This window comes from Alligator mississippiensis, chromosome 4 (assembly GCF_030867095.1).
Source record: "Alligator mississippiensis isolate rAllMis1 chromosome 4, rAllMis1, whole genome shotgun sequence".
In the NCBI taxonomy this organism is placed as follows: domain Eukaryota; kingdom Metazoa; phylum Chordata; order Crocodylia; family Alligatoridae; genus Alligator; species Alligator mississippiensis.
Genome location: NC_081827.1, coordinates 81,933,598 through 81,959,759, shown reverse-complemented (window position 1 = coordinate 81,959,759; position 26,162 = coordinate 81,933,598). Strand labels below are relative to the sequence as shown.

The following is a 26,162-nucleotide window of genomic DNA, read 5'->3' as shown; positions in this document are numbered from 1 at the left end:
TTCTAAACAGGAGAGAACAGATCTTAAACAATCAAAACATTAGCAGCACTACTGATAGATGGGAAATTATTGAATGAAAATACCTGCTAATTTGTCTTGAAATGTCACTTTCATTGGAATCTTTTAAACTAAATTTAATAAGAATAACAAATGTCCCAATACAGGAGAAAGTCTCTTGAACTGTATTTAAATACAGGCTTAAGTCTTATTAGCTTAAGCCCATACTTAAAATTTGAGCAACACAAGTCAAATATTTATTTCTATAGAAAGAACTGAAAGCACTTTACATATGTGAACAAAATAATCTTAAATATAGTCCCATGCTCAAAAACGTATTTACGTTTAACAGACCGACACAGAGAGACAGCATAGCTGAAGGAGAAAGCTATGATAGAGCCATGACTATACCATACAACTTATCAATATTAAAAATACAGACAAGCATATAGGCAAAGTTTCATATACATTTGTATTTGGGAGTTCATTTCTTTTGGAAAAATAAGTAATCAAGTACTTAGAAAACAGAATTCATACAAATGAAAAACTACTTTCTAAAGTGTTTCACAGTAATCACTTACTAGAAATATCAAAGAAGTGTTCTTTTGGCGGTTAGACAGGTATTTCAATCATTCAAACAGATGGAACATAGTAAACCTGCCAATTTAAATGTGTACACTATTTCCAAAGGAGAACAGAAATAAAGTAATAGGTATTCTGCAAAATGTCTATTTGAGTGACAAATGTCTGTGCCAGAAGAGCTCAATGCACTCTCTTGTTTTGTGAATGAACTAATAAGAACTGTACTAAAAGGTCTTAGTTTATACGTTAAACTTTATGAACCTATAAAACATTTAAAGACATGTTCTTTAATTTTATTTGGAGGTGGAGAAAAATGTTAATTACAGAAGAGAATAAGCTTGAAGTGACTACACTACCACACTCCAGCAACAAATGAAAAGATGCGGACTTTTACTAAAAACTCAAACATATTAAGCCAAATTTGGTGGCCCTTGCTTAAGCACAGAGAAGTGTCCTTATCAATTTTTTGAAGGGTGTAGCTAAACCCAAGAAGAGCTGCGGGTGAGAGATGTGAACTTTAAGTCAAACTATGGAAAGATAGCTTCTTATTATTAAGTTCCACCACAATCGCTGGCGGTCACTCTTTGGAGGCAAACACAATCTTGCATTGCTGAACTGATGCACTTCCCTTGATCTGTGGCCCAAAGAAAAGATCAGGAATTGAAAGTGAAAGTCAGGCACCCCCAATAAATTGCAGAATCTGAGGACTTCCATGGTTCAGACAAACTACTATGACTAGCTCTTCTATCTAGCAGCTAGTTCCAGCTTGTAGCTGACAGTTACTCAGATGAAGGTGGTAAAAACTGTTTTTTATCATCATCTGATGCTTGTAGCTTCAGAGATTTTGGGGGACATAGAACTAAAAAAAGGCTTCCTATTAAATGGGATATTACTAACTACATAGCCTTTTCTTGCTAAGAAGCTAAGTGGGAATTTTCCTTCTTTTGTCCAACTAAGCGGCTGCACCTTTAATTGCTAGAAAAGCCAGTTCCCTTAGCTTCTCCCAAACTTTTAGCTGGTTTTGCTAGGCAGTGCAACTGGGTTATGCTAGCCATACAACTGCATGTGTAATGGGAGGTGGAGGAGGAGCTTTGTCATGCAGGCACATTAGGCAGAATCAATGCCTCACCATACTGTGTGTAACAAACACTGAACAGAAAGAGATCAGAATCTAAACTCATTAGAAGCATGGTAGGAGGATGAAGAGGTAAGCAGGATGAGAGGATGGTAACAACAGTTTACAAAGTAGACAGTAGTCTGAATTTGCATGTGTTTAACCATTGCTCACTGAAGGTGCAAACAGAAGAGCAGCTCCCCATTGTAACTCCTGGTGTTTCACAGGAAGCACTCTTGAGTTACAATGAATTACAACAGAAGTCTGCTGTTGGGTCCCAGAGGTTGGGGAAGCCAGCTGCTGTTTAGAGCAGCTGCAAGCCTGCAGCAACTCTCCCCTGCCAATGCCCCTTCCCCCTTCCAGCCTTGGCACTGTTTTCAGAATGGGAGGGGGGGAAAGGGAGCAGAGGGATCTCATTCTGGGGGTTCCCCAGCAGGCACTGGAGGATGGGGTGGGTGGACTGAATTGGGGTGGGGGGTCCAATCCAACCATGCCACCCTCCAGCACTAGATGAAATACCCCAGATCAAACACCATCCACTCCTTCCCCTCCCCATTCTGAAGACAGCGCCTGGGCTGGGATGTGGCGCAGACACAAGTTACTGAAGACTCTCTATTTTGGAGCATCTTCTTCTGAACCCTCATGCAATAAGGGCCCTTTTAAAGTGTTATGCAGCTGTGCGCTTCTGTTTGGTCATGACTAGAGTGCTTTCTGGGGCCAGATCGGGCAAAAACTCACTTCTGTCTGCGCCTTGAGAGAGTTTTCTAGGGGCTTTCTTTCGAGGGCTTAGTTGAGTCCTACCTTTACAATTATTCAAGTGTTCAGTAGTATATTATCCACAAAACAGGGAGAATACCAAATTAGCCACAGAGTAGTAAACTGGAAGTCAGCCCTAATTCTGAGGTTAGTAATCAATGCAAGATGTACCATATAAGAAAAAATACAGATGGCAAGCCCTGTACTGCTCTCCCTAATGTCTTACACAGACAGACACTTACACTTCTTTGTTACATCTAGGAGGGAAGATTAATATTTACTCCCCACAGACCTCCCTATTCATATATAAATATGAGGCATACAGTGAAGTTAGAATCCCTAAAAGGAGTACACTGGATATAGTTTTACAATGAAAATATCCAACTTTAAAATATATATATATCAGTAAAACTTCAAAGATAATATTGTATTGCCATTTGCAATGGTGTCCCAACCCCTCATGAAGAAATATACACTAGAACAGCACTTTCAGTCCTTGTGGAAGAGTTGAATAATACTGGCCATTTATCTTATCAAGTATACTGAGGATACTGTTTTACTCTAAAACTATCTGATATGATATAGTCAGACAAGGTTCCTTGGGTAAATATGATATTTTTTATTAGACCAACTAAATTATATTCAATTTTTAAAATGTATAGCTGCAGCATCCTCCTAGCAATTGACTACAATCCTCAGGTTTTTGTAAAGACATTACCTGAATAACTAAGGGCATTTGTACACATGATTGTGCTGAAAGTGCTCAGTGCTGCAGCACATACATTTGTATAAATGGCAAAATGCATGTCAGCACTGAGACAACGGAAGCAGCATGCTTTTGAACTAAAACACAAATGTGTTCAAAAGTTCACTGCCACCATTTTCTCAGCGCTGATGTGCATATCGCATTTTATACAAATGCATGTGAGGCAGCACCAGGCGCCTCAGTTTGCATGCAAAGCAGACTTGATTAATCAAGTCTGTTCCAACGCACCGGATCTCTGGAGTGTTGGAACAGACAAATGTATGTGTATAAATGCCCTTAAACATTATGACTTATACATCATTTGCTGTGTTAGTGCTTTGGTTGAGATAGCCTCTCAAAAAGAATCTAATATACTTCAGGGATTATCAACTGATTTTCTTACCTCCAGTTTTTTTCTTGGAGAAGTGGATTTCCATTGAGCGTTAATTCAGTTAGTTCATGGCATCCATTAAACCATGTGCTAACACTACTAAGGTCTATAATATATTAAGAAAGAAAAAACAAATATCAAATTGAGAAATTTTGTGACATTTCATCCAGCTCTAGCATAGAGAATGTTAAACAAAACTTAGCAAATATGTACATTCTTAACATTTTTATTGTCAGATTCAGAAGACAACCAAGTATATGAATAGGTTTGACAATACCTGAAATACCTGGATAAATGGGTATTTGACAAAAACCAGTGTGCTATTAAAAGAAAAAATAAGAAATGGGGGGAAAATATCAGAATACAGGCTGATGATACATTCCTTCTTTTCAGGCCTCCTGGGCCTAAAGAGAACTCTCACACTAAATGTGACATCTATGATTACATCTAGAAATTGAATTACATATAGAAATGTACAAACTACTGCTACTATAGGTGATGACACACAATTCTGCTAGTAGTTTTTGGAATGTTATGTATATGATGCTTTTCACTGTTAGGAAATATAGTAGTTGATGTACAAGTCACTTGATTCTTTAGTTGACATATGCAAGCAGGACATAATTAATTATTCATCAGTGCATCTGACCATTTCACTACCATCAAGATAACCCAGTGTTTGTATGAGATCTTTTTGTGGAAAAAGAACAGTTGTGAAAACTGAAGATAAGCAAGATAAAAGAAATGTTGGCTGAGAAGGGAAAATATTTTGAGGACTTTTCAACCACAGCATATTCTTCTTTCACTGAAGTAAACACACAGTCAGCCAAGTCCTTTCATATTTAGTAGTACATGGAAAAAACAAAGGTGGGGGCAACAATAAAAAAAAACATGGAATGATAATTTTTTTTCTGAATTACTCATTGACGTTAAGCCCTCAAGTATCTGCATTCATAATTAAAACCTTCTAGCAACTCTTCTGGCGTAGAAGTCTATGTTCCATTCTGGTTTATGGAACAAATTGACCTCCATTACGTACAACTTCATCAGTAGAAAGGCAGCAAAGAAATAAATAGGGTATAAAGTCAGCAGCCTTTGGAAACCCCAACTAGTACCGACTGCCACAGCACATCTAAGCACAAACATGTTCTGTTGCCTAGCATTTTCTACCCTAAGTACACTTTAAAATAAATAAATAAAACAAATCAATCAATAGATAAAACAAGAAATAACAGTCTACTCCAAATACACAATATTTCCCCTGGGACAAGGGAACTATATATGAAAGTTGTTAGTTATACCACATACAAACTGCTGAAAGATGCCAAGGGCATTTTTGCACATGCACCAAGGTGAGGGAGGGCATTTTAAATTAGTGTGTCTTGCGGGAGCTGCTCTAATTAAAACATCCATAGCATCTCATATATTCAGTGCCCCGCATTTCAAAATGGTGGTGGGGGTCCTTTAACTAAAGCTTTAGTTAAAGTGCCCCCACCACCATTTTGAAAAGCAGGGATCATAACTACACAAGACGCTATAGTACACTGGAGCATTCTTATTACTGTGCTCCAACTGAGTCTGCTTCAACATGTGCTAATCAGAACAGATCAGGTTTTAGGCTCCCCAAGTTACTTCACTAATAAGAGTGATGAGAAAACTTTGGTAATATTTAGACCATTTATTTATATTTTAACAATTTCAGTGACATTTATATTATTATGTTTGTCTATATTCTTTAGGGTTTTTCATAAAAGAATATATAAAATATTTTGGATTAATTTGTTCCTAAAAACTTACCTGACAAGTAGTTGTTGCTGATATCTAGCTTCTCCAAAGAGATGCATGAAAATAGGGGTGTAAGTTCCGTCAAACTAAATCAGGAAAAAAAAAAAAGTCTTCGTAATTTACTGTTGTTCTCTTGAGACAGTTCCCATTGACATTATAGCTATTCTCACTTATGGGAACTTTAACTTCAGAAATTATTCATTTAGCTATCCAAGGTGCTAGAATTAATTGCTGCAGTTTTTCCCCTTTAGCCTTACAATGTTTTATAACATTTCTTGGTCTTCTACATGGCACTGAGGCTGTGTAGATTTTACTCTCTTCCCCACCACTCCCCCTCAGTAGTTATGATCTCAACTCTTCTGCCATTTTTTAATTTTTCAATCAGCTTCTTTTGAGATAGTATGACTAGCATGCAACTAGAAAGAGACCCTGATTCTGGGAAAATAGACAAAAAAAATTAAAATATACAGAATTCCTTCTCTTTTCTTCTCCACTCAGTATTTACTGCAATGCTTCAACTTCAACACATGAACAGCACTAACATTCTCGCAGGAACCCACATGCTCTTTGACATGTCAGCTGCTGCACTGTGGTATACTAGGTCTGTGGTGCCTTTGTCATTTCTCTGGGACAGGACACTGTGTCAGTGATGTGCCAAGTTCAGGGACTGACACAGGATCACTTTTTATGCATGCGTCAGCAGGGGGCTGGACCTGATGATCCTTCAGGGTCCCTTCCAGCCCTATGATTCTATGAACAAAACTGCCCTTTCAGAATGATGTGGCAAACTATTAGGTCCCCAAAGTAGGAAGGTTATGGTAAAGACAGCTTTTGTGAAAGTCCAACAAATGCCTTAAAGAGGCACTGAATAAAGCCTAAACCTTAGAAAGCATGTACAATGATCATTTTTACTAGGAAAATTAAAAACATCTTCAGTTGTTTTGCAGTATGATAAGGTTTTATCCAAATATAAACTTATACCAGTATAACTAAGAATTGTTTTTAAGCCAGTATTTATAAGCCAAGAATGTTTGTAAATACTGCTATTTCTATATTAAAAAAACCTTAATTTTGCTTAAGCTTAAACCTGAAAAAATGAATTAAGCAAAATTGTAATAAACTTCTCTCAGACCAAAATTAGAGCATTGATGCATAAACAGGCACTAGTTTAATTAAATCAGTGTAACATTCAGTTAAATTAGTTAAAATTTTTGTATGGATAAGTAGAAACTGAAACACTGGTGTTTCATATAGCATAGTAAAAGCAAACCATTGTACTATGGAGAGCCACATTTTAAAATAGAACCGTGCTTACTTTAACTTGCTATCCAATTACCATATTTTTTTTCAAATGGAGTCGGAAAGAACAATGAAACATTAGTCTTGGAAACTAAGAGGAAAATATACTTCGTTAATAGGCTTTTATTAACATTGACATCATAATTTAAAATCATAAGAAAACTGATTTTTCTATTAACATCCAAACAGTGCATCCACTTCTATTTATATATTTTATAATAATCACTTGTAATGGGTAGTGGCAAAGAGCACATATTAGAATCAGAAAATCCATGGTACAGACTAGAGACATGTATATTTCAGAAGCAGCAACAGTTGGATGGGGTTTTATGGAATAAAATCCAATTTTAAAAGCTCTGTTTTCTAGCTGAGTAGATGTAATATTTCCTTTTTATACTGTGTTGTTGCATTGGTATTTGTTGTGCTACAGAGTGGTGAATTGGCAATCATCTTTCGACTACAGTCTTACTTTCATCTGCTGGTAGCTTAACCAGAGTTAAACCAGAGTTTCAGCGTTAAGTCATTCTATAGCTTTCCTTTTACTGACATTCTTTCTTAATTTTTTTTCTCAGAAAATTCAAACCAGAAAGACAAAGGACATTACTGAAAACTTAATACCACTTGACCTTGTCACATTAGCCCTGGGCATAAAAAAGATATAAATTACAAAGAAGACACAAAAGTAAAAGATAGTCACAAAAAAAGCAAGCAATAGCTTCCTTTTTCTGCTCCCATTTAATATTGTAGCTGGACTGGACATAGATACCCAAATATACTTCTAGTCAGAAAAACAGATTTAAAAGACTGGAACAGTTGTAGGTATTCTCTAGAGAAAATAAAGGCTGAATTTCAGAACATGTACACCAATTACTATGCTTGATGGTCCAAATCCTGCTGTGTCTTCCTTTACACATGGAAACTGGCATTGATGTTAATAAGAGGTTAGCAGGACGGAAGATGGCATAACTATGACTTAGAGTAACTTAGTATATCATTTTAAGTAAGGTTCCTATATTTTTCCACCTTCTTTATAATTTTGAGAATGTATATATAATCATAATCAAACACAAACACAGTAAGTTATTATATTTCTACATTTTCCCACCATGTTCTCTGGCAGACAGTACACATTGGTTCCCTAAGGTCAGACAATCAGAAATAAGCATGGCATAGGTGCAACCACAGAATACTGAAATCGACTGCAAAAACCAAACAAACCATCCCTCATTCATAAAAGTGCATTATCCAAGCACTTCCCTTTATGACTGATTAATCTAAATACAACTGGATATTGAAGTTAATTCCCAAATATTTCTGGAAAAGTAATAAAATTCTCCAAAAAAGGCATTTTCTAATGGGTGCTTAATAGAGAGAATAATGCTTGTTAGAGAGAATAATAGGTGTAAGATTTCAGAGGATCTTTTAGTATTTCCATTTTGACTGTTGTACAAAAAATATGCTAATTGTCTACATGATCAAAAATGTGCACAAAGAATTCAATCTTGTTTTTTCTGAGGTCACTGGAATTTTTATGATCAACTTCAGCAGGCAGGAGATTATATTTATACCTTAAATGTGACAGGTCTCTCTTTTTTGAAAACAGAAATTGTCAAAAGAGATCATTTGTCTATTTCAAAGCTGAACAGCAGCTTGATATACTGCATCATAGGTTATTTTAAATTGATAAATGCTTTATTTCAGAACCTAAACAGTTTACAGAATACATACGCAGGTATAAATAATGCATAGGACTTTTCTTTTCCTACTGGACTGCTATTTTCAGGATTGTTGTCACCTCAACAGTTAATGTTATCACAAACATATAAAGCAAAAACAAGGAACATTTTTCTCCTATTTGGGTGTCTGCGATGCTGTTACCCTATAGCACTCTTGACTAATATATAACATACTAGTAAATTCTTCAGTACTGGGAGCAGGAGCGTTGCAGTTCACTTCTGCACTAGTAATGCTTCTGCTCAACTAAGATCAACGGAAGCTTTGCGATTAACTTTATGAATGGGAAGTTCAAGTCCATAGTGTGCAGGCAAAGCTCTTCAATCATATAAACAGTAGCATTAAAAGAATACAATACAAAGTAGGCTAATGCAGGTATGTAAAAAAACGCATTTATTTTTCAGATATTTTATGTTTGCATGCATTTAACTCTATACCAATTCCCTGTTACTAATTCATGGATTTAAAACAGATTTTTATTTTGCTTTGAGGTTCACCTTTGAAAAGTGAGTGCTAGCAGCAATTTTTGGTTTATGATAGGGAGACAATATCTAGATTATCAACATTTTTTTTATAAATTAGGTTATGTAGATTTTTTTTAAATCCTGGGCTTCATGTTTAGGGACAGTATAAATGCACAGTCTTACTGATGAAGGGGCTTCCTGCAGTCAGCAAAAAGGAAATGGCACTCAGTGGTTTTTTTTTTAAGTTACAAAATTGCATCAGCTGCAGGATAAAAGCAAAGACACAGCTTCTCTTTCAACAGCTTTCTCCATTACAATTATTCTATGTAGAACATCCAGTTACTTTCACCATAGCAGACACATATGGAGCTGCTTATGATGTACATAAAGTTAACGTAATAGAGCAGGCTACTGAAATGCTAGGAATTTTGAGGCTTTTAACATGTATTACATGATATCTTGTCCTTTTGCCCCAACAATTTGAGCTAAGGCACTGATGCATACAAAGGTGAAATGGAAGCAGTTCTGGTCTGACTAGTCCTCCATCTATCTGCTTGGGGAGTGCATTAACACGCAATGCTGCTTCCAAACATGCAGCTCTTCAACCAGACAACCATTGCAGTACATAATGACAGCAGAACAGGCAAAAGGCACACTGCAGGGAATGAGTCGAGTCATGTGAGTGAGAACATATTTTATCACATATACTCCACACCTTTTCCCCCAAAACCAGCTGGGGAAAACAGAGGCATGCATTATATGCAAGGAAATGAGTTCTCCATGGGTCCAGAAATTTGGCAGCAGGAGTGGACCTAGTCCACCAAATCTGGAACCAAGCACTGACTCTGGAGCTAGACACTGAGTCAGACTTGGCAAACGGTTTCAGAGCTGATGCACAGAACAGGCCCTGCCATGTGGTTCCCAGCCCCAGCATGCAGCTCTCAACCCCAAGTCTCAGTTACTTACCTGTATTCCAAGGTAAGTGTTTTTTTCTCTTTCTTGGGACCTTCCAAAAATATTATATTTATAGGCATGTTACATGCAAGAAAATATGGCTTTGTCAATAGGGTGGATGAATGGGGAAAAAAGGTGACAGCAATAGTGGAGGGAAAAGGAAAAAAAAGTCAGAAAAACTTTATAAAATATAAAGAAGAAAAAACGAAACTCAGATTGGGTGTTCTACAAGAAGACTAGCAAAGGAAAAAAAAAATAAAATCCATGAAATAAAAAGGGGCAAATGCCATCTAGACAATTTATATACACTTTTACATTTTTATCCGAGTTTCCAAATTAAGTCAGAAAGTACAAAACAAAATCCACTGTCCAACATATAATGCTCATGTTAGAGTTAGAAAACCTCTACATAAAACTCAGAAGTGTGATCAAGATTGAAAAGTAGGATTTGTTATAATGCATTAAAAGTAGGTATGTGCACACTCTGACTTACATTGCATACCTAGAAATGGTAGATACAAATGTGAAATTGTATACATATTTCTTGCACATCAGTCAGTAACAGATATAGACATATTAAACTCTACATGGATCTAAATTTACCATAATTTCTTTATGTTTCTCCATAATCATTCCTATTTGGCTTTCATCTGGTTGAAAAGACACAGAAAACAACATACAAATTCCCCAGCTATAACAGAATGCTGCTGAATGTGATACATGTCCTAATGTCTCTAGGACTGTCCTATATTCTCTGCGGGTCAATCTGTTTTGCACATGTCTTAAATGACATATACCTGCTTATCTCTGGTACTTCAATCCTTGCAAAAGGAAGGCAGGTTGTTAATGTAAATCCTTCATAAAATGTATAAAATCATGATAAAAGTTCAGTAAAATAGACTTTCCATTCAGAAACTGTATCACCTAATATCTTTAAAACAATCACTTTACCATAAGCCTTTTTTCCTCTCGGCATTCATTTTTGTACTAGTAATATACAAAATTATAAACCAAGGTTATTGCTTGGCTTTACATCAACTGAGCCTAACTTATTTTATAAGTTTTGTATCTTTAATTCAAAATATTTGCTCACCATAGTATGACAGATTGGCTTACACAGAAGAATAAGACACTTAATTAGAGTTTTAGTATCTGCAGAGATTTGTATTTTTTCCCCATTTTTATTTTATTTTATATCTGCAATCAAACAGAACGGTGACAATGTAAAATGAAAGCAAACAACCCGAAACGTAATTTTCGAAACTGACAGAACGCATGTGTAAACTGGTAATTAGAATCTTGATGAATATTCCAGCTATCACTGTGTAATCCAGAAAGACTTGGAGGACAATTAAATTGAGCAAAGAAGCAAAACTAGCCATAGGATATGAAGAAAAACAACAAAGGAATATTAGCAAAATAACTGATATCACTGCTAAAATTATTACTTTTAAATTTACTCTATATATGAACACAGTTATTTTAATGTTTTTCTTAGCTAAATAAGTGCTATACCAATCAACTGGTGTAGGACCTTTTCAGAGGATACAGCAGAGCTAGCTTTTATGGCCTTTGCAAAGCACTCAGATTCATACTTACATGCTTAAATAGGAAAAAAAAAAACACTTTCCATTTTACCTGTTTTGTGAGAGAGAGAGGAACTGAAGCAAAGGCAGCCAACACAAAGAAAATCTTTCCATAGTTAAGATACTATTGTCATCCAAACACAGCTCTCTTAGCAGAACGTGATTTTCCAACCTTGGGAACTAAATACAAATTAGTTATTTATTGAAAATAAAAACTGATTGCAGTAATAACAGTAGAATGCTTGCCAGATAATTTTCTTGAATAAATTACTAAGTTTTGGTAAAATGTACTTTGTTAACTTTAATATAAAAATTTGCTATACATATATTGGTATGTAAACATTTAGTATAATTGGCACACAGTGTATACATAACATCTGAGATAAAAAAATATGTAAATACATTTTTATTCATGTAGGTTACTTGCTAGCTTTTGACAAAGTATTCCTCAGATTTATATCAGTGTTCTAGCTAAGAAAAGTGACTAAATAACGATACAGTAGGTATCTAGGGCTGATTTTGAGAATTTTAGCCCAAAAATAATTTGATTTTTAATGATCACAGTATTTTGTTAAATTTAAAATTTAAAAAAATCATAATAACATAAAACAATGTGAAAAATAATTGCTATAGTGGAAAGAATGGAATTTAATTTACTAAGAGGAGGACTATTAACATAAATAGGGTAAAGAAATGACCAGCTATCACAGCTAGCTCTTGACATCTTTGAAAATGTGGCTCTGAAATGAAAAATATATATTAGATTTATGAGTAATAGAGAAGCATGATGTAAAAACAATAATGATGTGGAATTTTTACCTCACTTAAGTTATTGCCCTGTAACTTCAGAATTTGTAGCATGGCACAATTCTCAATGCCCGCAAGATGAGTAAGATGATTAAAAGAGCAGTCAATGTGCATCAGTGTAGGTGCATCGCAAAGACCTTTTGTGCTGATTATCTGATTGTGATCCACAATGAGTTGCTGAAGATTTTTCAATGACTCTAAGCCACCTTTAAAACAATAAATACATAAAGATTATAATTTAGCCAGAATTAAGACCTAATGGGTTTAAAGCTTCTGTTGAGTATAAAACTTGAATCTGTCAAAATGTCAGGGTTTAAATATTTTTTACATATCAAAGAGAAATGTTCATGTTCTATAAAAGTCTGCAATTATTTTTGAAAACTTTGATTAACAGTTCAGTGCTTCCCATGTCTTTAAAGAATTTTCAAAACAACCTTTTTGTACAATATGCACTATTAACAAACATCTGATCCAATTAACTAAGCAAGAAACCAATAATAGTTTAGTATTCCCTGGGCAAATCTCATTGCGAAGTGTTGTAATAGGACATGTTTTATGCAATAAATTATACTTACAATGTTATTAATCAAGAAGCTACAACATGCTCTAGCATATTTATTCAGGGTCCTTTGGTATTTCTAAAGTGTTAGCCCCTCTCTTAAAATAATTTCTAAAAGAGGTATCAGCAGCTACATTAACAGCTTAATATTACTCCTTCAAAACATTTTAAAGTTATTTTTTTAAGTGACCTGAAGAAGTGAGAATTCATTAGAAAAATATCATCTAAGCACCTGGGATGATAATGAAGACATGCCTCATTTAAAAAAAAATGTGTTGGAAAATAAAGTGTAAGGAAAGTATATGTCTTTAAACAATTATAATTTGCATTGTGTATCAAGCCAACATGCTCTTAAAAATACTCCTAATCACTAATACATTCACAGCAAGGATCATGATATCACCTCTCTCTTCCGCAGACTACCTGCGGACAGAGAGAAAGCACCTGTGTCAGGGACCAGTCCTCTTAGGGGACCATCCTCTGAACCATTTACTGACTAGAGGGATGAACCTGGGTTCTTTTCCCACAGACTTACAGATCCCAGGAGCTCCAAGAGAGGATTAAGGCCATCGTAATGGAGGCCTTGTGCCTCTTTACTGTCTCTGGGCCCATTTGCTCCGTTTTTCCTAGCATTGTGTCTCCCTTGAAGATGAACAGCCCTTTCTGAAGAGGGAGGTGCCATGAAAAATATACTACCATCTTTTTTCTGGCTCTCTTCACAGGACTAGTTGAGGCAACTCCTCCAAGATCAACATTTTCCCATAAGTTTCTCGTCTTCCCATAAAAGGGTAGGGTAGGGTGATCTATGCAAGGAAGGAACTCTCTTGCAATTCTCACACACCAACAATCTAGGCCTTGGAAGCACTGTGCATCCCAACAAGATAGGGGTGCCACAGCCACGGGTGGCTTAGCATATGGAGAAAGAATAGCAAATAAGAGGAAAGACAAGAGGAAAACCAAAGTAAAAATTAAATGTCATTATTAGCTTTGCATTAAAAACTCATCCAGAACAGAACTTTGAAGCACGCTACTTGGAAATGAAACAGACATACTGGAACAAATCCATCCACCTGAAAGAATACCAGATATTAAAGTTATAAGAAACTAGATCTAAGCCACATGTTCTGTGCTAGAACCGCCAATCCCAGCTTTAAGATATGAAGTTACTAGCCTTCACTTATCTTAAAAGAATTTCAAACACAGCTTGAACATACTACCCCAGGATCTCAACTTCTGAATTCACTGGAAGAGTTTAAAAGGGAACTGGCACCATCTAGTGGACTCAGTGTAAATTAACTTTAAACATAGTACTGGAATTAACAGTTTCAAGGACTTCTCTCAATAGTCCTCTCACATTTTTAACTATATCTATTCTTTATGTAGTAACACTAACACCCTTAAAAAAGAAGCACTAAATTAAAAGAGTGGCAGAAAATGAACGGATATGTACAAGGAACCTGGACATGAGTATTAGACAAGTGATGAAACCTGTTTATTTCCAGCTCTGCTAGTGCTCTGTTCTGTGAGCCAAGAAAGTTACTTCACCTTCATGTAGTTGTAATCTTTCCCACCCCTCAATCATCTTGTTTATTTCAACTGAAAGCTTTTTTGATTGTAAATTCGAAGAGCTCTTTCACTATGCTTATACAATATCATGAAAAATGGACTCAGCCTATTTGGGGACATGTACATGCTACTGTAATTAAAATATACCGATAAAATAAAATAAAATAAAATAAATAAGATGCTTGAATGGCTGTAGTTTAAACCAAATGTATCTTCAGTAAACCCAAGTGCCAGGTAAATTTGTTTTCTCACAATTCAAGAACTAGTATTCTCAGTTTTATATAATGATAAGGATTCCATCATGCATAAAATAGCACTAATGGTACAAAAGACAAATGAGAATTATACTTCACATGGTCATTGACATATAGGTGACATCATATCACTTGCATTATGCTAAGAGTACAAAAGAGTGTTTTGTGACAATATGTGTATGCCTCAAGGAAACATAGAGATCAAAACTTCCCTAAGTGCAGCTGTTCTGACAGAATGCATCTGCATATAGCTACCACCCCACTTGCCCATGGTATAGCTAGCCCATGGCGCCCCACTCTAAGCATAACATTGTTTGCTCAGATCAGCAACAGTAATATTTTATTTAAAGCAGGAAGTAAATGAGGCAAGAGCCAATGGAAGAGAACAGGGGAGCAGAGGGAGCCTGAAAGGAGATAGGAAGATATTTGAAGAAGCTGATACCTGTGTTAAATGATTCTTAATAACTTTCTAAGAAAAATTAAGCCCAAAACTACCTATAAAAGCCATGGTTCTGTCTTGTTCTTGTTTGCATTGGTAGTATTCTGGAAAAATATCCCATGACCCATGAAAGATTTATAGAAAAAGAAGCATCATAAGCTCTTTATTAACAAGCCTTCATTTAAAATAATGATTTTTTAGATTTAAATTGGTAAAGTTCACTGGAACAATACACTTTGGCATATTTATGGATTATACAAATGTTTAAACACCCAGTTAGTGAGAATGCTGCATTCAGAGCATACAATCATTGAATAGAATGCATGTTTCTGTCTTCACTTTTTACATATATTTTGCTAACAGCTCCTACCAACTGCCTTTTTTGCCAATTTTTTATTTTGATGAAGACAAACATCATAGTACCTGTGAAGTTCCCTATGAGGAATTATTAGACTGAATTGTTACAACCACAAAAATAAGTAAACCTTATTTTTAAAGAAAAAAATCCATCGACTAACAGTTTGAAATTGAATAAATTGTGTATAAATTAAAAAAGACAACAACACAGCACTGCAACTTCCCAAATTGCCAAGGAACATTCTGCAAGATTTATAGGCAGAAGGGGCAAATTAACATATTAAAAACACAAATCCATCTTTATGAGATTCCTTAAGATTTCTTACTATCAATATGTTATTGTATGAAACAAACTCTATGTTATATACTTAGTTTAACCAAACCTCCTCACAGCCATTCCTGAAAAGAGAAAAGCAGACTCCAAGTGTTTTTTTCTCTTGAACATCCATTTTTCCATTCAAACTCATTGCACACTGCTTTCATTGTACATAACAGACATTACAGAAGGCTTTTGTTCTATACAGAGATACTACATACCTAAGGATCATCAATTAATAATATGTCACCTTCACATTAATCTTGCAAATATTCTGCTCCAGGAAAACCAATGCAAACAAATAATCTCATACAGCACTATTGGCACCAAGGATACAAAGAAGTTCCAGTATTTCTCCTTGCAACCAATCTGTTTCATCAGTTCCCCCTTGGGCTACTGACTTTACTTTCACAGCAAGTGCCAAAAACACCAACATTCACTATTACTGTAGGGCAGTATCCTCAAGTAATATTAATTACATTCAGATACTTTAATATGTAAAATCAACATTCAAACATCTGAAGTCCTGGCATTTTAACATGGAATTTAAACTGCATGGGTGGCTATAAAATCACAATACATTTCTCTAGTTTAAAATTTCCTATTTGCCATTTATTTGTTAAATCAGGGAATTAAGGTCCTTATTCTCCATATTTATCTAGTCTTCTGCTTTTTGCCCCTGGCGACACTTTAAAAAAAATAAGGTTAAATTAAGGTAGCTTTCTTCTACTTGGGAGATTCATCAGCGCTACTTCTTTCTATTTAAATAATAATTTTAAAAAATTAAAAAATTAAAAAGGCTAAAAACAAGATATAACAATTAGGGCCCTTCCTTCTGCCTTGGGGACAGATTCTATTACCCTTTCTGCACTTAATTGGCACATACCCAGCCATGTAGGTGGGATTTTGGCACTTATATTCAATGATCCATGCTGTCTGGATGTCTAAGAAGTCAAGAGAGAGAGAGATAAGGAGGGCCTATGGTAAGCTGGATATATAGCTCAGTCAGATGGCTGCTACTCTGTACAAGAAAAGGTCATGGGCTCTAGCCCTGCTCCTAATAGGACAGAAGCTTTCCTATTGTTCTCCATCTGTTTTATCTAACAACTATTAAATGCAACAGGCAGTAACTCAGACTGAAAAGGACTGCTGGAAAGGGAACTGGATAATGCCTAACCTGTGGCATGGTAGTAGAGCTAGTATGCTAGGAACCTAAAGATGTGGGTTTAAACACCTTCTGGATGAGGGAAGCCTAGAACCTCAATCAGTATCTGGCTACCTGGGACAGTGATGTAACCTAATAGTTATTAGGGCTAAAGCATGGGGGGAATTCCTCTTCCTCCTCTTTTTGGAATTTATCCCTTAGTACATACAAATGTAGCTGTGTACCTTCCTGGCCAGTTAGCCTACTGCATGTGCAGTAGCAATGTGGATACACGCTACATGGGCAGCAGAAGTGGAAAATATCAATCACTATATATGAGATGGGTAAGTGCCATTTAGACATGAAAAGCTTAATAGGATTCCACCCTACAAGCTCTCTCTTGCCAACTGAATAAATTCTCTCTTCTGAAGATAACGAATTCATTCTCCTCAATCCAGGGTAACAGAATCTATAGTTACATCCAATATACTGCCCTTTGCTTTCAATTTATAATTGATGAAACACTTTGGGTCCTGGTCCTGCAGTACCAGCATGATGATAGAGGCTCTCTAAGGCTCCAGATTTCTCCTCCTGTACAATTTTTCCCCATAGATACAAATTCCTTTTCCTTTGTTTCTTGTTCTCATCTTCTACCCATCCAAATGCCTTGATTCTAAATTATTCACATCAAAAGAGGTAAGGACTTTATATGTACTATTCTGACTTTTTAATGAAATTCTACTGCTCAGAACATGTATCTATCATCTTCTTTTAAATAAGCCTGGTACAAGATTATGAATACATTATTAGAAGTCATTTACTTTTTTCAACCCAATTAAGTTAAGAATAAATAAATAATAATGGGGGCATCTACACATGCACTTTACTGTTGAGTAGACTAAATAGCTTCACAGTAAAGCATCACCATCTACACATGAGCAGGTATTAGGGTGCAGTAAACTAATTAACTCCACCATAAGATAGTACTATCAGGGACAGCACCATCTTACTGACGGGTCATTTACTGTGTTGAAATGCACATGTCGACGGTGAACAGGTAGGGGCCATACACTTGCCTGGCATCTAGCTCCTCAGGGTCAGCACCCTCGTGCCCCAGCCAGTCCCTCCATCACTCAATGCTGCCACCCAGAGCTCAAGCTGACCCCCCTCCCCATGTCACCTGCCAGCTTGGTTCTACTCTACCCCAGCTTGAATTGCTGCTGTCCTGGGTGCACATGTAGACACTGTTCCCAGGAGCAGTTTACTCTGGCTCAGACAGCACTGGAGTTTATTGCTTCACCTTAATTTCACGTGGAGTTGCACCCACTAGTATTATATAAATTAAAAAAGAGTCAAACAATCTGTATTATTTTCTTACCAATTCGTGTAATTCTATTGTAGGATAATTCAAGATTTCGGAGATTATGGCAGCCATCTAGGCCACAAACTGACGAAAGCTGATTTTTATTCAGATTTAGAATGCAGAGATTTTCCAGTTTTTCACAATTTATTGTTTGAATATTATTTTCCTGTAACAAATGCAAAAGATAAAATTTAAAAAATATCTTTTGTGAAAGGAGTATATTATATGGCTAATTAAAAGTAGAGGAAACGTTACCATCTTTACTCATCTTAGCCCAAGTAGCTAGCCAATATTCAGGACCTTTTGAATTGTTTCCTTTAGAAGAGGAAACTAACAACAGGCTCAGGTATATCTTTAACATAATCATTTTTTGTATACAAAGATGTTGAAGTCATGTTTTTATGAACACATTATTAATTGAAAAAGTAAGGCAGTTTCCTTGACCATAGGTCAAAGCATCTTTCCACCAGCATTTGTGCAAAAAACAATTCTCCTGGCTATTTTTCTGGTCTATTTTTCTTAACTTTCTATTTTGCCGTTTCTGATAGCTGTATACTCTCAGGCAACCAAAGGTCTAGCTGCCTGCATTTGCATTTACAACCCAGCAGAACCTCTTATACTCCCAGTCCAGCTTTTCTGTGCTAGTTTGCTTCAGGCAGTATCTTCTGTTATTTCAGCTATTACTAAAAGAGGATATTTAACTGATCGCTCATTTAGCCTGAACAAAACAAATCTGTCTACCAGCACTGCTCATATACTAAAGACTTACTCCAAGGAGCCATCCAGCCTCCAGAAAAAAAAAAATTATTTTATACAAGTAAGAATAAGCTAATACTCTGCATCATTTGGAACTTAATTATCTTAACACTTAGAAATGGCAGTGAACATATATAGTCAGATCCAAATCATTCTCATAAGTGTCTCCACTTAAGCCTTCGCAAAAGCTTAAAATTAGACACCTTGCTTTAGGGAGAAGATCCAAATTGGTAAGATTAGGCACTTTAGATTTCCTTACCATCAACAGAAAGTTAGCTGCCTCCAAAAGGCAATCCAGAGCATCCAGGTGTTGAGACTGGAGCCACATCTACATCTTTCCCCAATCCTAAGAGTTTATGCCCTGACTCAGTGCTGTATAGTTGGCTCCTCTACCATTTCAGGAGGGGATGCACAAGCAGCATTAAGTTTGGTGTGAATCACAATGTCTGCAGCAACTTTCATTTCTGAATATGAGCTGTAAGTGTTGCCCACCTTTTGAACAATAGTGTCCTGGGAGGGGAAGGCAGGAATTGGAGGAGGTGGCAGGTTCATGAGTTTCAGGGCTAAAAATAGCCTAACCAGGGTCAGGTGAGGAGTGGGAATAGTGCAGCCCCAGGGCACTTCACCTGTGAACACATACAGGTGTTCAGTAGATCAGGTTACCCTGATCTCGATCTAAGTTGGTTTAACCCGAGGCAAATTAACATAGACCAGACGTGCCAGTTTTTGGGCAACTGAAACCTGCTGCACACCTGTATGACAGGTCATTTATAACAACCTAATACCTGTATGTATTCCTAGATGGCCAAATCTAGTGATCTAGCCGTCCGGAAAAGAACAGAATGCTACTCAAGGTGCCTACCAACTCTGAGCTGGATTGCAATGAAGCTTATGCCACAATTGATCTTAGATCAAAAGATCAAGCCAAGTGGAGGTGTCTAGACCAGGGGTCAGTAATCTATGGCCTGCAGGTTGGATCCAGTCCTCTGAGCCACTAGATCCAGACTGCAGGGTCTTCAGCAGTGTTTGGTGGCAGGGGGGTTTCTGGGGCATTCAGTGCTGGAGGTCTTCACCCATGCCACACTGTAATTAGGCATCAGAGCACCCAGAAACTTTTACATATGCCATACCAGAGCCAGGCAGCAGGGAGAAAAAAGGGGTGGCAGCAGCAGCCAGATCATAGCGCCGTACCCTGAATCTCAGCTGGGTCACTCTGGTCCATTACCAGAAAACGCTGCCAGTTGCTACCTAGATAGTGTCCATCTGGCTTATATTTTGGGATTTAGGTGTCTAAATTCTGCCTAAATCCCATTTAGGTACCCACGAAAATGATTTTGATCTGACAGTCTAAATAAACTGCAATCAGAGAAAGACTAACAGATTTGGCTAGATACACTAACTTCTCCTACTGTTTTGCTCAGGGCACCTAAAATTAGGGAACACTTTAAAAAAAATCCCCAAATTACATTCTGAATAAGTACCAAACTGAAAAAAGAACACTGGGTTTTGACTCCCATTGTACTGACTTAGCCTATGGAAACATTCTCTCAGCTGTAAGCCACTCTGCCAATTCCTTTCAGAATTTGGAGGAGTTCACATCTTAAATGGTAGTCTGACACAAAAAGAAAAACTCAAGGCTTTTATTGACAATGGATCTTCTGTTTGTCAAGGTACATTAACTCAGTGGCACGTTGGTATAATCAGAATAGTTGAAACTGAATTAGTAAACACATCTGTCTCTTATAAACTGTCAAGTTCCTTAATTTAGGCACATTATAAAGACAAAAGTTTTCTTTGTTCATTCAGTTGTACAGACCGCTGCATAAGGGGCAATATGTGCCACCCCGTGCCTCAAAAAGTCAAGTTTGGTCCTGTTCCTTGCACAAAACTAGAACAGCAAGGCTTCACTGGGTTCTGAATGCAAATACGGACAGCTAGACCTTTGGCTACCTGTGAGTATACACCTATCAGAAATAGTGAAATAGAAAGTTAAGGAAAAATAGCCCAGAAAAAATAGCCAAAAGAATTTTTTTGGAAAAAATGCTGGTGGAAAGATGCTTTGACCTATGAGCAAGGGAAATGCCCTATATTTCTCAATCTGAGAGAGTACCCCAGAGGTTTACATGCATCTCCTCTCCCTCTAAAGGGAGCATAGAAATAGGTTTTATACAGCTACACAACAGAATTGAGAGAGTAAATACTTAACTTTCAAACACCACATTTTCAAATTAAGGTATATATAGTAGAGTGGCATGTATCACCTTGTGTCATTTAAGTCTATTGCTAAAGACAGACACTTAGGATTTGGGAATAAAAGCAGACCCTAAGGTGTCTAAATATGTACTTTTGACCTTAACATTAGGTACCTACTTTTGAAACCCCTAACCTATGTATAATACATTTAGATTTGGTCTACATCACAGATGGACAGCACAGTTATGTTGTTCAGGTCTATTATGAGGCACTATCGTTGACTGACATAGGTATACTGGTAGAAGTTCCTAGCATACATGTAGTTATATCAAATAGTCTGCGCCTTTAAAAGTGTATCTTCATTCACTTATGGATGGTGGTTTTACCAGACCTGGACAGAGCACAGTTCTGTTCATATAGCTGTGCCCGTGTTAGGAATGCGTTGTTAATATAGCAGGGGTTTAGGTTGTAGCCGTGTTGGTCTAAGGATACAGGCAGACAAGGTTCCTTGGGTGAATTTGATATCTTTTATTAGACCAACCCAAATGGTTGGAGAATAGTTATTAAGCAAGCTTTCAGGTTCAAAAACCCTTCGTCAGGCTAAGGACGCTGCAGCAGTTGCTGTGTGCTCTTCCTGGATGGAATGAAAAGTAAACAAGCCAATATAGCATTCACTAGTAAAAAGTTCCTAGTGCATAAAGACTAACATGTATTTAATTCCATAAAATAGTAAATGGCAGAGGTTGCATTTTTGCCCCACCTCCATATATAGATTAAAATTTGTTTGGTACCTCTACATTAATATACTTGAGGTCTTTGCAGTTACTTAGTCCTTCCAGTGCAGTTATCCCACATCGCCTAAGGGTCAATAACTGAAGATTTGTGCATTCTGACAACGTAGAGAGGCTACACCCAGGCAAATCTTGAAGCGTAAGTGTCGTGACCTACATATAGTAAGTGAAAAATGTATACATATGATTGAATTCATAATATTTTAATCTATTAAAGCTTTTTATTTACATTTCTGTATAATCAAAGAACTATGGCAATATTCTGAACTATAGGCACATTTAATTTACTACTTAAAAAAAAAAAAAAGCTATTGAATGTTACTGCCTTCAAAAAAAAAAAAAAATTCATAACACTACCTCCACATAAAAAAGCCTGAAAATGATTCGTTTGGTTTATAATTGTCAGTGAAGAGGAAAAAGTAACACTTCAAAAAGGGAACCAAGTCTCATTCTGAGGTCTATTTTACATGTGAGTTCTGCTCTACCTGTGACAGCACTTGTGAACATATGGGAAATAATGTTGCAGCAAAACAAATCCTAATGTGGATTTTCTCATTTAAGAAATCACATGGAATAAATAGTCTTCTTGAAACAGAAGTGAAATGTATCTTGGAAAAGACTATCTGGACTTGTGATAGAGGTGATATCTTTTATTAAACCAAGATTTTTGCAAAAAAAATTATTTAATTGCAAGCTTTCAGGCACAAACACCCTTCATCAGGGATCGAAGAAAAGATTGTAAAAGTTCTCCTGGGTAGAAATGAAAGTTCATATTTCATAGGATTTCACAGAGGAGTAAATAAATGAAAACTCCTCTGGGCAGGTAGTTCTTAGCTGGTAAGGAGTCAGTCGCTCAGATCTTGTGAGGTGCTGCGATTATGCAAATTACCTTGAACAAAGGCAGAAGCAGTATCTCAGGTTTCAGGTGGTCAAAGTTGCTTTCTCCTTGGAAAAGTATAAAGATTTCATTTTGAAAATTGGCTAAAATTCGATATTTTCATGTTTTTGCAAAAATCTTGTTGGTCTAATAAAAGGTATCACCCTACCACGAGCCCTGATTGCCTTTTCCTCTAGACCAATACAGCTACAACTTGGACACCTGACACATGGAAGACATCAAATTTTAGCCAATTTTCTTAACATAATAACAAATTACAGCATTTGTTTATATTCCTGCATATGAAAAAATATCAAAAATTAAATCTGTATATATTATTTCTACCAATGGTCATGTAGCCTTGCTACCCAACAAAATTCAGCAAAAATAGTATTTGACTCTTTTGCAGTAGAGTAGACTGTTACAAAGCAAGGATTCTGAATCATTTTCATAAAATGGACAATATCCTGGGGGCAGGGGGGAATCGTTTTTATCCCAATCACAAAATGTCCTTGTTTCAATTAAGCTATTGGTAAAACTGGTACATGGTAAGCACAAGGTAAAACTAATGTGAGGAAGCTATCTATGTACTTTCACCTGTAACCTAGCATAATTCAGTAGCTGGAACCATAAAATCAGGAACCCGGGCAAGATTTCTAAAGCGTTCGCTAATACCACTATTCTCCTCTCCCTCAGCAGTCAATGGGAAAACGAATTTTATTAAACTAATGATGAGAGCTTTTGAATCCCACCTCAAATTACCACTCAGTTTTCTTACTGTCTGAGAATCACTATATTATAGTTACCTGTTGGAGTGCACTCCAAGGACCACTCTGAATGATCATTTCTATACTTAATGGAGGCATTGAATTAGCTGTGCTTTTTCTTGGCCGGCTTATTTTAACTTCTTTCTTTTTCTGGTTTTCCCTACAAATTTCAGACCACGGTTTACATGTCTTCATCCATGTTAGTCTCTTCTTTTCAATATCATCATAAAATGTTAATGACTTCTCAGAATACTCAGTGCTCTTATCACTTTTATCCACATTTTCAGTGAGTTCCACCTGCATTTCTCCCATTCCATCTTCTGATGTTTTAATTACTTCAAAATTAAAAGACTGCACTTTGTGTTCTATTTTCTCAGTGTCTGGATGAGACTTCACATTATACTGACTGCTGAGTATACTGTTTTCCTTATTTCCTACTACATTAACATCAGAAAGGTCAACAGGATCACAATCCAAAGTATTTGCATTTATATTTTTATCAATATATATAGTTTGTGAGTAACTTTTTTCTACATGTACCACTGAATTCTCATCTAAGTCTTCAATATTTGTTTCAAAAGATTGTTCTTTCCTCCCAGGTTTTGGTGATGTCAGTTTTCTCTCTTTCGGAATCTCCATATTATTTACTTCTTGCATCTTTTTAATAGCTTTATCTTCCTCTTCAACTATTTCCTGTATCTGTTTTTTCTGATCCTTTTCCTCTTCTCTTATTTCTTTTATATCTTCTCTCTCTTTTTCCTCTTCTCTATTGTGTGCATCTTTTTCTCTATTTTCAGCCATCTTGTCCCTGGTTATTCTCACTTCCAATTTTGTTGATTCTTGCTGTCTTAATTGAAGCTGTTTTTCTCTTTCAAACTTCAGACTTGCTTTCTTTTTTTCATATTCTTCACGCCTCTTCTCTTGTTCCATAAAGTTTTGTCTTTCTATTTCTTCTTGTCTCTTCCTCTCCTGCTCTTTTTCCCCCTTCCTTTCCTCCATTTGCCGTCGTAATTTTTCTTCCTTTTCTTTCACTTCCTTCTCCATCTTTTCTTTAAGCTCCTTTCTCCTTTTAATTTCTGCTTTCCTTTCTTTTAGGATGGGTGCATATTTTCTGTATGCTAAAAATGCTCTCATTTTGGCTTGTATTTTCACAGCTGCTGTATGCTGCTGCTTTGCTAAGTGCTGTCTTTCTTTTGCTTGCTGCTCTTCAAAGATACTTTTCTCCTTTTCCATTTGTAGTTGTAATCTTTTGATGAATTCCTAATCCAAAAGAACAATTGAAATGCATGTTCAGAATATGATATACTGAAACTATACCTGAGAACCAAGTGTAATAAAAAAAAGAGATTGGCACAGATTTATTATTAAGAAATGATGTGGCTATCCTTTCTGAATAATTATACTTTACATTCTGCTAATCTGATTTTATTTTGTTTCCTAGTAGGTTAGCCTACTACTCTTATAGCTGAGTCCTCTTACTTTAAAAGTTGGCTAAATCTTTATTTGGGTGTAGAGCTGAAAGCTGTTTGCAGCTGCAGAAAAAAAAAGTGGCCTGCTCAGCCAGATCCAACTCTTACAAAGAGCTCCAAGTAACAAATTTCATGTTTTTCTAAACCACTATGATGTAATCTGGATGAATGTTCCCTGTTGGCCACTCACTGTAGTTCCATCACCCTCTAGAGTTTCAGTCCAGGCACTTTCATGTACTTTCTTTCTAGCACCCAAGCCAGACAGTTGTTACTCACAGTTCAACTGCTTGTCCCCACTAGTCCAGCCAAGACCCATCAGGCTTGCACCACAACTTAAACTAATCATCTCCCCGAATCTTACTAAAAGTGTGTGCTCTCTGTTTTACAGTTTAACTTGTCAGAAGGCATGCAAACACAAGTGCACACACATATAAATACAGAAAGGCTTTGCACAAATCCTCTTATGCCATCACAGTTTATTTAAAGATAAACACACGAGGTTACATATCATTAGAACAAAATAACTCTCTTAACACGATACCCTATCTCTAGTTGGGGATCCATCTGTGTGAAGGCAGGCAGACAATGTTTTCCCCCACTTCACCAAGCTCTTGGTGCAGGCAGATGCCACTTGGCTTGAGCTGCCGAATGTGGACAAGGGAAGGACACATTGCTCAGTCCCTGCTCCTTTTAGAACTTTTTAGTCCCCAGGATATCACTTCCTTCACTTTACTAAACCTCATCATGTACTTAGATACCTTCTAAGTAACATCACTGCTAAGGCAACCTGTCCCAACACAACATTTCTCTTCAGTAAGAGCTACCTTATTTAGTACAATTACTTTTCAGTGGTATAACCACTAACTTTTAAGCCTGTGCTACCAACCTTTGAACAACAGAAAATAGGAAAAGCCTGAATATCTAAAATGGACTTGACTCCTTTGTGAAGATACAGACTGGCATTTCATAACCTAACATTCCCCGTTCCTCACACCTATACAGAGATAGTTTCCTAATACACACAGTAACATCATTCAGATACACTATGTTCTTCTAGATAAGAATAAACATTTCATTCACATGAACAACAGTAACTT

The 26,162-nt window shown here is 36.5% G+C and overlaps 1 protein-coding gene across 3 annotated transcripts in view; it reads right to left on the bottom strand.

Annotated features, from left to right (window-relative positions):
- The window catches only part of LRRIQ1 (leucine rich repeats and IQ motif containing 1), a 170,989-nt gene that overhangs the window by 129,227 nt on the left and 15,600 nt on the right, over positions 1-26,162 (bottom strand). For all 3 annotated transcript variants that reach the window (XR_009461631.1, XM_019480959.2, XM_059726137.1), the window contains exons 8-14: positions 23,636-24,856; positions 21,953-22,105; positions 18,228-18,378; positions 12,227-12,420; positions 11,460-11,587; positions 5,383-5,456; positions 3,598-3,691 (exon numbers count right to left, since the gene is read on the bottom strand). Coding sequence is in view for 2 of the 3 variants with exons in the window: in XM_019480959.2 (XP_019336504.1) it covers positions 3,598-3,691; positions 5,383-5,456; positions 11,460-11,587; positions 12,227-12,420; positions 18,228-18,378; positions 21,953-22,105; positions 23,636-24,856 (2,015 nt within the window). In the remaining variant the exon portion in view is untranslated. The remainder of the gene's footprint in view (positions 1-3,597; positions 3,692-5,382; positions 5,457-11,459; positions 11,588-12,226; positions 12,421-18,227; positions 18,379-21,952; positions 22,106-23,635; positions 24,857-26,162) is intronic.